Below are 13,331 nucleotides of genomic sequence, written 5' to 3'. Positions count from 1 at the left end.
GAACACCCCACTACCTCACTTCATCAGAAACTCATCTTTCTGCCTCTTTCTGTTTCTGTCTCTTTCTCTCTGTCTCTTCGTCTTTCTCTGTGTCTCTCTCCTTCTTGCTCTGTCTGTCTCTGTCTCTGCTTCTGTCTGTCTCCCTCTCTATCTCTCCCTTTCACTCAAATGTTCTCCAAGTCTGTATAGCTGTGAATTTTGACTCATCATGACCTCTGAAGAATTAAAGTTGCATATAACTCAAAGGGCTAAGGAGGTTACAGCATATTTCCAGCAATGATATGCACAATAAATGGAATAAAGACGATCATTAAGGATAATGTATGAATGGAAAAGGAAGTGGGCTGGTCACAGAGTAAGAGGCAAGAATGACCTTTGTAGACAGCAGGCTAGTGCTGCACTGGTACATGGAAGATCTCTGCAGAACATCGGGCAGTTCCTTTAAGAAGGATCTATGGGAAGGGAAAAGAATGAGCTTTTATTAAGTACCTACTGTCTCAGGGACTATGTTAAGCATTTAACAGATCCTATCTCATTTGATCCTCACTACCCTATGAGATAGGTGTTGTTATGGTCCCATTTACAGTTGAAACTGAGACAATTAGAGGTTAAAGGACTTGCCCAGGGTCACACAGCTAGGAAGTATATGAAGAAGTACTTAAATTCCAATTTCCGGAGTCCAGATCTTGCCCCCTATCCACCGCACCACCAGCTGCCTCTTAAAGGCAACTAGGGAAGTCCCTGTGAAAAAATATGGACAGATATCAGGCCAATTAAAAAAAAAAAGAGGGGAATGTGTGGCCACTTGTACTGAAGGAAGAAACTGATGATATAAGAGTTCAGGAAAGTACTCAAGTGATATTTTTTTACATATGTTTCTATTTCTCTATTTTCTCTTCTCATGGGTATGTAGACTCCTTGAGTCTAGGGAGCCTGTAATCAGATTACAGAACTTCATAAAACTTAGTATGCTGCTGTGCCTTCTCAATAAATGTTTGATAAAAAGATCATGACAGTCATGTTTGAGCTCTGAAGACTTAAGAAAAGGTGTACCCTCTTTGTCTAGCTCTTGTGTTCTGTCTTGCTATACGTACACATACACATACAAAGCAAAAGGTGTATGTCTACATTCATGGTGTTTAGAAATATATATGAACTTCCTTTTCAGACCCATTATTTCATGGAACTCCTATATATAAAGAATTCTAAGTGTAGATATACTATTTTATCTTCCCAATATACCCCAAACTCCTTTAAGGCAAAGAACCTACCTTTTTGACCTTTGTTTCCCCCTTAGTACCTAGCTCTTCATAAATAGGATCAATGTATAGGATATATGTATAGGATATATAGGATCAATCCAACACATACTAAACATTTACTAAATAGGTATGTGAGGCACTAAAAATATAAAGACAAGATGTAGACAGAACCTGATGTCAGGGAGCTTACATTTTACTGTGGATTTGACATGTAGACAGAAAAGTATAATGCAAGGTAATTAAGCGGAAAGGAAGTTTTAACAACTGGGGAGACCACGGAAGGCATCCCAAATAATCCTTGGCTCAACCTTGAAAAAGTACAAAGATACTGAGAGGGACATACATTCTAGGTACACAGAGAGGATCATAGATTTAGAGCAGAATGGGACTTTAGAGCCCATCTTGTTTAATCCCCTAGGCAAGACACTTAATCCTAGTTGCCTCAGTTTCCTCATCTATAAAATGACCTGGAGAAGGAAATGGCGCACTACTTCAGTATCTTTGCCAAGAAAACTCCAGACGGGGTCATGAAGAGTCAGTCACGACTTAAAAATAACTGAAATGTCCCATACCTTCATTTTACAGACAAGGAGGCTAGATGAGGAAGCAAGGTAGCACAGTGGACAGAGCTGTGGTCCTAGAGTTAGAAAAACTTGAGTTGAAACCCAGCCTTCCTAGCTATGTGGACAAGTCACTTAACCTCTGTTTGCCTCAATTTCTTCTTCTGTGAGATAGGAATAATCGTAGCACATACCTCCCATAGGTGTTATGAGAATCAAATGAGATAATCTTTGTAAAGCATTTTGCAAACCTTGAAGAGCTATATAAATGCAACCAGTTATCACTGGGAAACTGAGGCAGTAGGTCACATGGCTAATAAGTGGCAAAGGAGGGATTTGAACTCAACTGCTGATTCTAGGTCCACTTCACTTTCCATTTCACCATACTGCCTCTTCATAAATTTAATGCAAGTTCAAGAAATATTAATCTGTTGAATTGAGTGTTGTAGGTCTTACCTCTAACATATTTCCACCCCCAATTTGATTAAAATAAAATCAGTTTTGATGCTTAAGGCATTTTTCCTGAGGAACCTCTGATGGATCCTGTGCCAGCTCCTTATGTTCCCAAGCAGTCTTTCTTTTATCCTTCTGAGTCCTTAGAAGGTCAGGCCAAGTGAACAGTATTTTACTGCAGTGATTTCTCTTATCCCTGTATTTTAATTCCAGCAGAATACTAGGCAAGTGATGGGCTGGTGTTAAGTCTCTGGTACTTGAGACTCTCCCTTCTCAAAATTCTTTCCCTTTTCCCTCCACAAGCCCACTCTAAAAATTAGACTCATTTGGATTAAAAAATTCTTCTGTCAAAATGGAAATGCTCTCTGAGGTTAAGTTTCATTGATATCTTTATCTGAATTACTTAAACTAGAAAATGATCTCAACACCAAATGCTACTGAGTACAGAGAAAAAACAATTTTAGCCAGAGGTGGAAGGGGAAATTTTGGGGTGGCATGATAAGCCAGAGGGGATGGGGGTCTTGAGACAGCAAGCTAGGGGGTAGAGGTCTGTGAGTACTTGTGACCTGAGGGGAAAGGAGACATGTAAAACATAAAGGAGTGGGAAAAAAAAGATAAATATGGCCTTAGTTTGATGCAGCACAGGATCTGTGATTTTCCACTTGAGTTTCCACACCTTATTATCCTGTGCAATTCTCATCTGTGTCTTTTCCTAAAGCCTCCCTAGGGGGCCCATCCAATGCTGGGAGGCTGCCTTGCATTCTTTTTTAATAACAAAGTCAAACTCATACTGTCCATCTGTGGTCTCATGGACAGGCTGTGTCTCTGCTGGAAGGCATTTACTCCTAATTCTCTTCTCCAACTCCTAAGATTCCTTCACTCCCTTCCAGCTTCAGTTTATTAACCGCTCACTTTCTGGATCGTCCTGTTAGTTTTCTCTCTCTCTCTTCCTCAAGTGATTATGAATGTCCTTAATATAGCCATTCAGAGAGAGCACCAGACCTGAAGTCAGCAAGACCTGAATTCAAATCCAGCTTTAACTGTGTGACTTATTAGCTGTGTGACCCTGAGCATGTCACTTACCCATTGTCTTCCTCAGTTTTCTCCTCTGTAAAAAAAATTCCATAATAAGAGTACCTACTTTCCAGGATTCTTGTGAGGAAAAAATGAGCTAATATTTGCAATATATATGATAGCTATTACTATTTTATCTTCTGTTTACATGTTGATAGATATAAGGAAAGGGAGGGACTTTTCCCTCCCCCTTTTCTAGTGCTTAACATAGTAAATGCTTAATAAATTATTTTAGAATAGATTACTAACCAGTCTATCTCTTCTTTGGGTACCATGTCTTCGATAAGGAACTCCTCAATGAGTTTAGAGGGAGCTAAGTGGTGCAGCAGACAGATATATCACTAGACCTGGAGTTAGGAGTATATGAGTTCAAATTCTGCCTCAGAAACTGGTCACCCAGTGCAAGTCCTTACCTCCTTTGTGTATTATTTCTAAAATGAAGATTTGATGACATCAGAAGTCCCTTCCAGCTCTCAGTGTCCAGGTCTATGAATCCTTCAGACACTTACCAGCTGTATTACTTTGGACGAGTAATTTAACCTCTCTCAGCCTGTAAAATGGGGGTAATCTGTCCTCCTCAGGAAATACCTCACAGGGTTGCTGTGAAGCTCAAATGAGATAATATTTGTAAATGCATTATATTAATATTTGCTATTATTAGTCTATAACTGTCTCATTTTCCTTCTTTTTTTATCTATATTTTATGCTATCCATGAAACCACCTATTTGAAGGACTTTTAGAATTCAGCCCCCAGGAATGTATTAGCAGAACAGTCATGTACTCCCAGCTTTGTAAACGTGCAAATTAAACAGTATTACAAGAGTTCAGTGCTGATGGGTGGGATTAGCAACAACTCTAAAGTTGTGGAATTATTTTCAACTGTGATTACTTATTTGCTTTGGTCATATGATGTGGTCTTCTTTAGTCATTTCCAATTGTATGGTATTTTTCCTTTTCCATTTCCACAAAGACATTTTCATCTCCAGTATCATAGACTATGATGTCATATTTGGTTATCCTTTCCATCAAATTTCAGTAATACTTTCTGAGGACTGTTAAACTTGGGTTATACTTGTGAAGCTAAGAAGCTTAGGCATGTCTTTATCCTCTACAGATTTTATATTATCATCATCAGTGTGCTCTTTGCTGAATTTTAAGAAGATTATGTGGTGCCTTTCAAGTTGTGTAAAAGTATTGCTTGGAAGTCTTTATTACAAGTACCAATGTCCACTGGGAATACATAAAGTAGGACCACAAGCTCATTGATAGATTCATTAAGTCATACTGTTTATTTTTTATATTTCCAAGAATAAGAGAGCATTTCTTAAGTTTCCCTGTGTGAAGAATTTTAAACAAATGTCCTTCTTTGATGCTTTGCCAGGTTAAGGAGGTGACCCTGTTTCAGAGATTATGGGGATATAGCCCAAGTTTTCATATTAGGCTAGAAAGCCTTCAGGTCTTGGCTCAGTGACTGATGGTATCCACTCTATAAGCCAGGCAGTCCATCTGGGGATAGGCTCTTCACTTGAGGAATGACTACTATTCAACCCATGCGACCAATGAAAACACAAAATATCCCTTACTCCTTTGCAACCCTTCTTCAGTCACAGTATTTTCCAGGCTCTGTGCTAAGTATCTGGGAAAGGAAACAGTGCTAAGAATCATGCAGTTCTGAGGGTATGTTGGTGCTCTTAATATAAAATCTTTATTCAATGACCCAGCAAGTTGAAGTAATTAAACTATGTGCACATCGAAATTCTGTTGAATGGAGCTAGAGATAGCTAGAGATAATTACTCAACTATGCTGACTGGGTTCTCTATAAAATTATGCTAGCTAATCTCAGCTGGGCTCTTACCCCACAGTAAGGCAGACCCTGATTGCCTGTCATACTGTACAATACATGTCTTGTAGTTAGCACAAAGTTATGTTCAAAACAGAATTCCTCTTTTCTCTCAAACCTTCCCCCTCTCTGGACTTCTATATCACTGTCAAGGGGAACACTATTCTCCCAGAAACCCAAGTCCATCTCCATGCCATTCTCAGCTCTACCTATCCAGCCTAACCTTCTCTGGATCTCTAGTTTTCACATCTCCAACTACCTATTGGATATCTCAAACTGGATCTCCTGTAAACATCTTAAATTCAACATGTCCAAAGTTGAACTCATTTTTTTCTCCAAAAATATTGCCCTCCTGAAATTCCATTATTACTATCAAGGGCACCATTATCCCAGGTTCACAACCTCAACTTATCTCTCTTACTCGCATATTCAATCTTTTACCATGACCTATAAAACATCTCTTGTATACTACTTCTTTCCACTGACAGCCACCACCCTGGTGCAAGGCTGCATTATCCCATGCCTGGACTATTATAGGTTGGTTGGTCTCCCTGCCTCAAGTCTCTCCCCATTTCTGGTCATTTTCTATTAAAGATGTCACTAAGCTGTTGAACTGATTTTCCTATAGTGAAAATCTTACAATGTTATCCGCTATTCAGTAATTTTCAGTGGCTTCCCGTCACTTCTAGTATCAAATATAAAATCCTCTCTTTGGCATTTAAAATCCTTCATACCTTGCCCACCAGATTTCAAGTTTCCATATACCTTATACCCCTACATGTACTCTGCAGTCCGTTGGCTCTGGCCTCCTTGCTGTTCCTTGAACAAGACCCTCCACCACACAACTCTGGGCATTGTTCCTGGCTGTCCACCATTCCTGAAATGCTCTTTCTCCTCATCTCCACCTGGTTCTTTCTTTGGTTCCTTCAAGTCCCAGCTAAAATAGTACCTTCTACAGGAAACCTTTTCTGATGCCCCTGAATTCCAAGGCCTTACCTTTGTTGATCTTTTCAGTTTATCCTATATGTTGCTTGTTTGTGCATGTTTCTTTGCATGTTGTCTCCCATGTTAGACCGTGAGCTCCTTGAGAGCTTGATCATCCTCAATTTATCTCTCCAGGTCCTTCCAACTCTCAGTTCTTTGAAATCCATAAGAGACCTTGGTGAGAGAACCAATTAAGTCATATCATTCCAAGAGCATTTGTAGGTGAGCCAGGAAAGAAGACATCAAACAGATATTAAATGAAGTGGATTTGCTGTGTTTCTATGGTGATCTTTTTTTCCCTAATATTGGATATGACATATGACCATATGGCAAGGTCCCTTAAGGTGATAAAGTCAGGGAAAATGTCTGGGCCTGACTATATATATTCCAAAGAAATCCATGTTAAAAGCAACAGGATTTTTTTTTAAATCTCTCAAGGTTAAATACTTAAGTCCATCTCAGGGTACAGTTTTTTAAATTTTAGTTTCACTTATGGGATAAAACAAGCATCTCCATAACATAGGGCAATTAAAAAAATGATTGCACATGAAACTGCAATTCTACTATGCATAACTTGCTCTTCCTTTCAAATATATAACAGAATAATCATATAAGATATTTTTTCTACCCTCCCCCCACCCTAGAAATGGCTACCATTAGACACAAATAGACATTATATGTATAATGTACATGTATGTGTAAATATGTGGGTACACATATATGTAAAATTGTTCTATATATACTTCTATTTATCATTCTTTGTCTGGATGCAGATATAGTCTTTCTTAGTATGTCCTTCCTAGTTAATCTGGGTATTTTTAATAGTAAAAATAGCTTATTTGTTCAAAGCTGTTCTTAAAGCAATATTGCTGTTACTGCATACAGTGTTCTCTTGGTTCTGGTCATTTCGCTCAACCTTATTTCATGCAAGTCTTTCCATATTTTTCTAAAATCATCAAGCTCATCATTTCTTATAGCACAGCAGTGTTCTGTCACAACCAGATGCCACAACTTGTTCAGCCATTCCCCAATTGATGGGTATCCCTTTCATTATCAGTTCTTTGACATCACAAAGAGAGCTGCTATAAGCATTTTAGAACATATAGTTTCTTTTTCTTTTCCCCTATTTATCTTTGAAAATAGACCCATTAGTGGTATTGCTGGGTCAAAGGGTATAGGTAGTTCAGTAACTTTTTGGGTAACTCCAGATTGCTCTCTCCAAAATGGTTGCATCAGTTCATAATTCCACTAACAATGAATTAGTGTCCCAACAATTTTTTTAAATAGAAAAGGTAAGTGTTAATACTTTAAGCAGCATTCTCCTACCCAACAAAGTGACCAAGAACATTTTAGCAATTGCAGAACTACATGTCTATTCTTCATTTCTATAACAGTTTTATGAGAATGTTCTATTCAAGCATTAAGGGTACCCTTAAGAAAAAGATGAGGGGGGAAGGCTAAAAAACAGTCCTCTGCAAGCAGAAATCATTTTCATAGTTGAATAACTAACTGAGAGGTTCAGAGACGGTAAGATCAGAATGATGAATCCAATCATGGCAGTAACCACACAACACAAAGGAAGAAAAAGGCATTTTTTTTACAGCATCATGGAAGATGTCACCTTTCAGATTTCAAATAGAAGAACTGCTTATCTGTTACAGGGTTCTCTAAGCACTTCTATTTACAGATGACATCTTATTAGGCCAGAGAATATTATAAAGCCTTCTCAAAGAAATCCATAGTCTTTCAGAAGAAATAAGCCTAACCTATTAACATTGGAAAAACACAGTGAACAAAAAATGTATATTGCCCAAATTGCTACATACAGTTGAAAACGTAGGCTACTGAGTAAGTATATCAACATTCTCCATGTATCTTCAAGTCAAATCAAATCAGCAAACATTGATTAAGTGGTTACTGTATGCAAAGCACAGTGCTAGGAATCAGAATTATGAATACAAGCAGAAAGACAGTTGCTGCTGTCAAAGAGCTTGCAATCTAACAAGAGAAGACAGTGCATAAAAGGACACTGAGAAAGAGAAGAGGGAAAGAGAAGGTACCCTTGCAAGGGCATGGTAGAAAAAGTTCAGAGAGTCACATGTTGAGCCCAGAGGGAAAAGAAGATGTGGCTGGCCTGGGTGTTTTCTTTAAAATGGTTCTGGGAAGAATCAGCCAATCAGAGTAAGGGGCCCCAGGGATGAAGCACTCTTCAAGTGGGCAAAGTTCAAGGGTGGAGTGAACTTCCGGGAGGAAGAGTCGGCTGTGACATGATAGAGAACATCCAGATCCATCATCCATCCCTCCATCTATCTGGCTTCCCAATCTGACAAACAGGGAGCTGGGTCTAGAGTTGACTAAGAAGAGAGCAGCTTGGATCATGTTTGGTAAATTTTATGGAGCTTCCAGCCATCTTCCAATAATACCGTGTGACCGAAACTCCTGAAGAACAAAAATTATAGGTTATCCAAAGAGTGGCAAGACTGACTGCCTGTGAGACATTGCATCAAAGATTTCACCAAGGAAGCCAGTCCTGTAGCAAGAGTGAAGGATAATAAATAGGAATTTCAGGTTGCTTTGATACTGAACATGTAAACCAGATGGAGGCCTCCATGTTGTTGGCTATATCTTCAATGGAAGATAGGTGGAAAGAATGACATGAGATTAGAAAGCATGGAGGATAATAATATTCATCAGTAAGGTTATTAGCTACCTAGTTGAAATCATAAATCCATCAAAGTTTAGTCTAGAGTTGCAAGTCAAGTATTTGTATTCAGGGAATGTCCATAGATGACCCATTCTTCAGATGTGCAAATGAAACAGTTTCAGAAGAGACCTATGTTAAAGGCAGGTGTGATTAGCAAGAAGTTTAAATTATGTTGTGAGAGAGAGAGAGACAGACAGACAGACAGAAAGAGAGAGAGAGAATGTGGGTGTGTTTGTGTTTCGGTGTGTGATATCCTGCTTATTTGACCCTGTTTAAGTAATTTAACCTCTCAGTACTGTAAGCAAATCTCCAAGACTCTAAGTTGCAGAGAAGGTACCAATCTACATTGTTAGAGGGAGTTTTCTCACTTAGAAGTTCTTATGCTGGTGAGCATACACCTAGCCTTTATCCACATGTATGTATGTATATACATGTGTATGTAAGCATATATGTGTATTTGTATGTATATGAATGAATGAATGTGTTAAAATGCTCCAGAACATATTTGGAATATAAAAGGACTTAGTGGTACCAATAAATTTGTTTTTTGCCCAGAGACCTAATTAATGGTCTTTTAGCTAAAGGCTTTCTGTTTTTTAATTTGGCAGTTTTCAAAGTTACCTCCTATTTTTATGCACATTTAATTCATAAGGATATTCTGTTACTTCATAGCAACATAATTCAGAAGGGATAAAATATTTTCATAGAGTCACTTGTGACCATGATACCATACATACTTTATAGCTTTCAAAGCACTTTCTCTGCTTGATCTAATTTGAGCCTCACCATAGCCCTGTATGATGGACAGAGCAGGCAATATTGTCATCACCATTTTTCAGAAGAGGAGACTTTGGTTCCATGGCATGACCACAGTGACTAGTTAGTAACAGAATGGTAATGTAAACCCAGATTTTCTGGCTTCTAGTCCCATCTTCTTTTTACGAAGAATCTCAGACAGTTTTTATTAACTGTCTTATTATAATGATACTACCTCACTTTCGTATATGTACTCTAAGACTTACAAAAGGTTTTCAGAATAATGCCATACTTATAAAGGGAAGCAGTAGAATCTAGAAACTCTTTTCTTTGTTTTTGCAATCCACCTTTCTTGTTATTTGCTTTTTTTTCTTTTTTTTAGCAGCAATGATTAGTCTGTATTCCACTATTTCTTAGTCTTACCTTAAGCTTGATATTAGAAGAACATGACTGAACCTTCTTTAGATGATGGAAGAAACATCCTAGGAACTGGGGAAGGTATAGTGGCTTGATTGTAATTTTGGATAATCACTTTGGGAGTAATTGAAATTTAATTCTGTTTTTAAGGATCAAATAGAAGGAAACCAATGATGTTTCAGAAATCTGAACATGATAGGTCATTTTAAGTTCTTGATTAAATTGTTATTAACTTACAAGATAAAGTTTAAAAGCACCTAAAGAATTATAAAAACCAATTTCATAATTTTGGCTGTCTTTGCTTTTATGTGAACAGGATTTCCTTTTTGATAGCTATTAGCATGATTCCTTTGTTATGGGTATATGAAAAAATCTAAGCCTTTCAGAAATTTTTAATTGCTGTCCTTTTGGAACATAGCTTCTACTGGAATAGTGCTAATTGTTAGAATAAGTTTGTGTTCTTATCTATTTATGTTGTTTCCTTAAAAAGCAGTTATATTTGGTTCATCATCTGTGTCCCATGTATTTGTAACATATGGTACACACACACCTCCCAGTATTAAAATGAAACTTCTTTCTAGTTAGTTCATTTTTTAAAGGAATCCAATGAGGTGGCACCCTGAAAAGTGGCATGAGAGAAGAATGCCTTGCTTCAGTCTCTGGAATGGCATTGAAACTTTCTGAAATGGTCATTCCCTACCTCCCTCCTTTTTGCACTTGGATTGGGGGTAGACACATCCACTTGCATCCTTTTGTGAGTTTTGCTGCAGAAAGCAAATAGAGTTCCCCTAAAGGTCAAACATCTCATCCTTGTACTTCAAGAAGCCCCCCCAAAAGATGACTCTTTCCCAGAGTCCAAAATGATTGAAATTAAAGCAGCTTGTGACTTTTAGATTCTATATATTACAAAGATTTGCTTAACGCTCAACAAGCAAAGCACAGAAAGCTTTTCCTACAGAGCTAAAGAATTATTCCTTGGCCTTTGGACAGAAACAGGGAATGCGTGTCTTTGGGCCATTATTCAACTCCACATGGCTCGGTCTCTGGCAAGAGTTGGACTTCATTGTTACTGTTGGTATTCGAGCTCCATTGCCCTCTGAATGGGATGTCCCTGCAGGAAGGAAGAGCTGTGGGGGTCCGACACAAGCAGCCATTTTCATTACTGACAAGGTGGGGTGGGAGGCTCTGTTTCAAGAGGTTCTCATCCAAGGAACTAAGCAATTGAATATAGAGATCCGGGCCTTTAAAAAGAAATCCCAATAGAGTATAAAGGTCCTCCTCCTCCTCCCCCCTCCTCTGATCCCCTTTCTAGCTTTTCCACAGGCAGGCATGATGAAGTGACTAAAAAGGATAAGGGAGAACAAATCATTCCTTCTATGGTAGGCATGCATTGGCTGTCCTCTCCATAGTTGTTACAAGTCTTCTTCTCATTTGTGTTTAGAAGTTCAATTTTATATTCCTTTTTTTTTTCCAGACCATACACAGAGATTAGCCACAGTTTATTTAAGCAAACTAAGAAGAGAAAGACACCAAAATCCATAGTTGTTTTTTTTTTTTTAATTCTTTCAGGGAGACTTCACTTGGTTATTTTTCTTAAAAATCGTCTTTCCCATTTCATTGAGGCAGATTTGGAAGTCAAACCAGAAACTTCAGGCTCTACTACGATGGAAAACACTTTGTTGGGGAGAAACGTTTTGAGTCCATCCACGATCTGGTGACTGATGGATTGATTACTCTCTATATTGAAACCAAGGCAGCAGAATATATTGCCAAGATGACGATAAATCCAATTTATGAGCACATAGGATACACCACTTTAAACAGAGAGCCAGCATACAAAAAACACATGCCCGCCCTGAAAGATACACATGATTGGAAAGAGTCTACAGGAGAGGATGGGGTGTCAGAGAAAAGGGTAAGCTACAACGAAGCCGCTCTTTTTTCCTTTTTCCTTTCTTTCAAGAGAGACACTATTATCAGGAGAGGATTTAATTTTTCATTTACGTACGGAACTTTTTTTTTGAAAAGGATATAAGGATGAATTTTCCTTGATGTGTCTAACTATTGTGGTACTGAATTTCACATATATAATCCTTGATTAATTAAAAAAATTTATTTTAATAGGACTATTTAAAAGAAATAAGTAATTTCTTGATAAGAAAAAAAATCTCTTGGTGAGATGACTCCGAGAATAACTTTTGGAGATTATATCCTTTTGGTCAAGAAGTATAGCTGCTGCCTATAATACCAGAAATCAAGGAGATTATACTATCTACCTGTCAACATACTGCTGTATTTCCTTCAATGTGATCTACTTTATAAATAGGTCTGTTCTTTTGCAAGATGTTACAGTTTTGTTTTGCTTTTTTTAAGCACATGACTTAAGTCAGCGTGTTGGAGGCTGATTGAACTATATTTAGCATCAGTTGGAAATAAAGAAACCTAGTTCTTTGCAAACCATGAGCCTCTTTGGGCCTCAGTTTCCGTATCTGTAAAATGAGGACTAGGAGCCAGATGGCCTTTGAGGTTTGCTTCAGTTCTAGGCCTGGGCTCCTAAGATTGGGTTTTATTCCAATTTAAAAATTTTTTGAAAAAATTAGAATTCTTATGATGTAATTAGTATTTCTGTAATTCTGGTGTATTCCATGCTAAGTAAACAGAAGTTTGAATCCCTCCCATTTAGACTGCTTCTACTCCTTTTCTCCAAATAATAGTTTATTCACAGTCTTATAGTCTAAAATACTTGGTTGTTGGGTGGTCATGTATGTTTTTTTAATGTACTTTAGCGTAGATTACTTCATAGGACTGATATGATTGTGGACTCTGCTTTTGCAAACATTATGAAAACAGCATAAATGGCCATCTTACACCAAGGTTTTCTTATAATCCTGGATCATAAGCTTGATTCAAAGGACCCAGTTGGAAAATGTTAATTTTCTAATGAAATTTTCTAGTGAAAATTTCAGTTCTGAGTGTTTTAAGTTATTCTTACCCTGAATGGGATTTTGAATCTACACTGTACTCAACGTCACTTTAAAATATAGTCTGTTGACTATATTTGACATAGTCTGGTGCCATGATGTGTTGTTGTTCAAACATATTTTTGTTACTCTCTTAGTTATATGATTTCTTGGTTTCTTCACATGATATACAGCTATCTTTCACCTATTGAATGAAAGACCATTAATGGGACTTTTTCAAAATAGTTATATGTATACATCTGACATTCATGATAACATTTTTTGTAATCAGGCTGATATTCTAAATGTTACATACTTC

General features: G+C 37.7%; 1 protein-coding gene across 1 annotated transcript in view; it reads left to right on the top strand.

Annotated features, from left to right (window-relative positions):
- Nucleotides 1–13,331, top strand: part of CHN1 (chimerin 1) — a 276,900-nt gene that overhangs the window by 140,999 nt on the left and 122,570 nt on the right. The window contains exon 7 of the mRNA XM_072612379.1: nucleotides 11,679–11,967. Coding sequence (XP_072468480.1) covers nucleotides 11,679–11,967 — 289 coding nt within the window. The remainder of the gene's footprint in view (nucleotides 1–11,678; nucleotides 11,968–13,331) is intronic.

Source organism: Notamacropus eugenii, chromosome 5, assembly GCF_028372415.1.
Source record: "Notamacropus eugenii isolate mMacEug1 chromosome 5, mMacEug1.pri_v2, whole genome shotgun sequence".
NCBI lineage: Eukaryota > Metazoa > Chordata > Mammalia > Diprotodontia > Macropodidae > Notamacropus > Notamacropus eugenii.
This window is presented reverse-complemented; position numbering and strand designations above follow the sequence as displayed.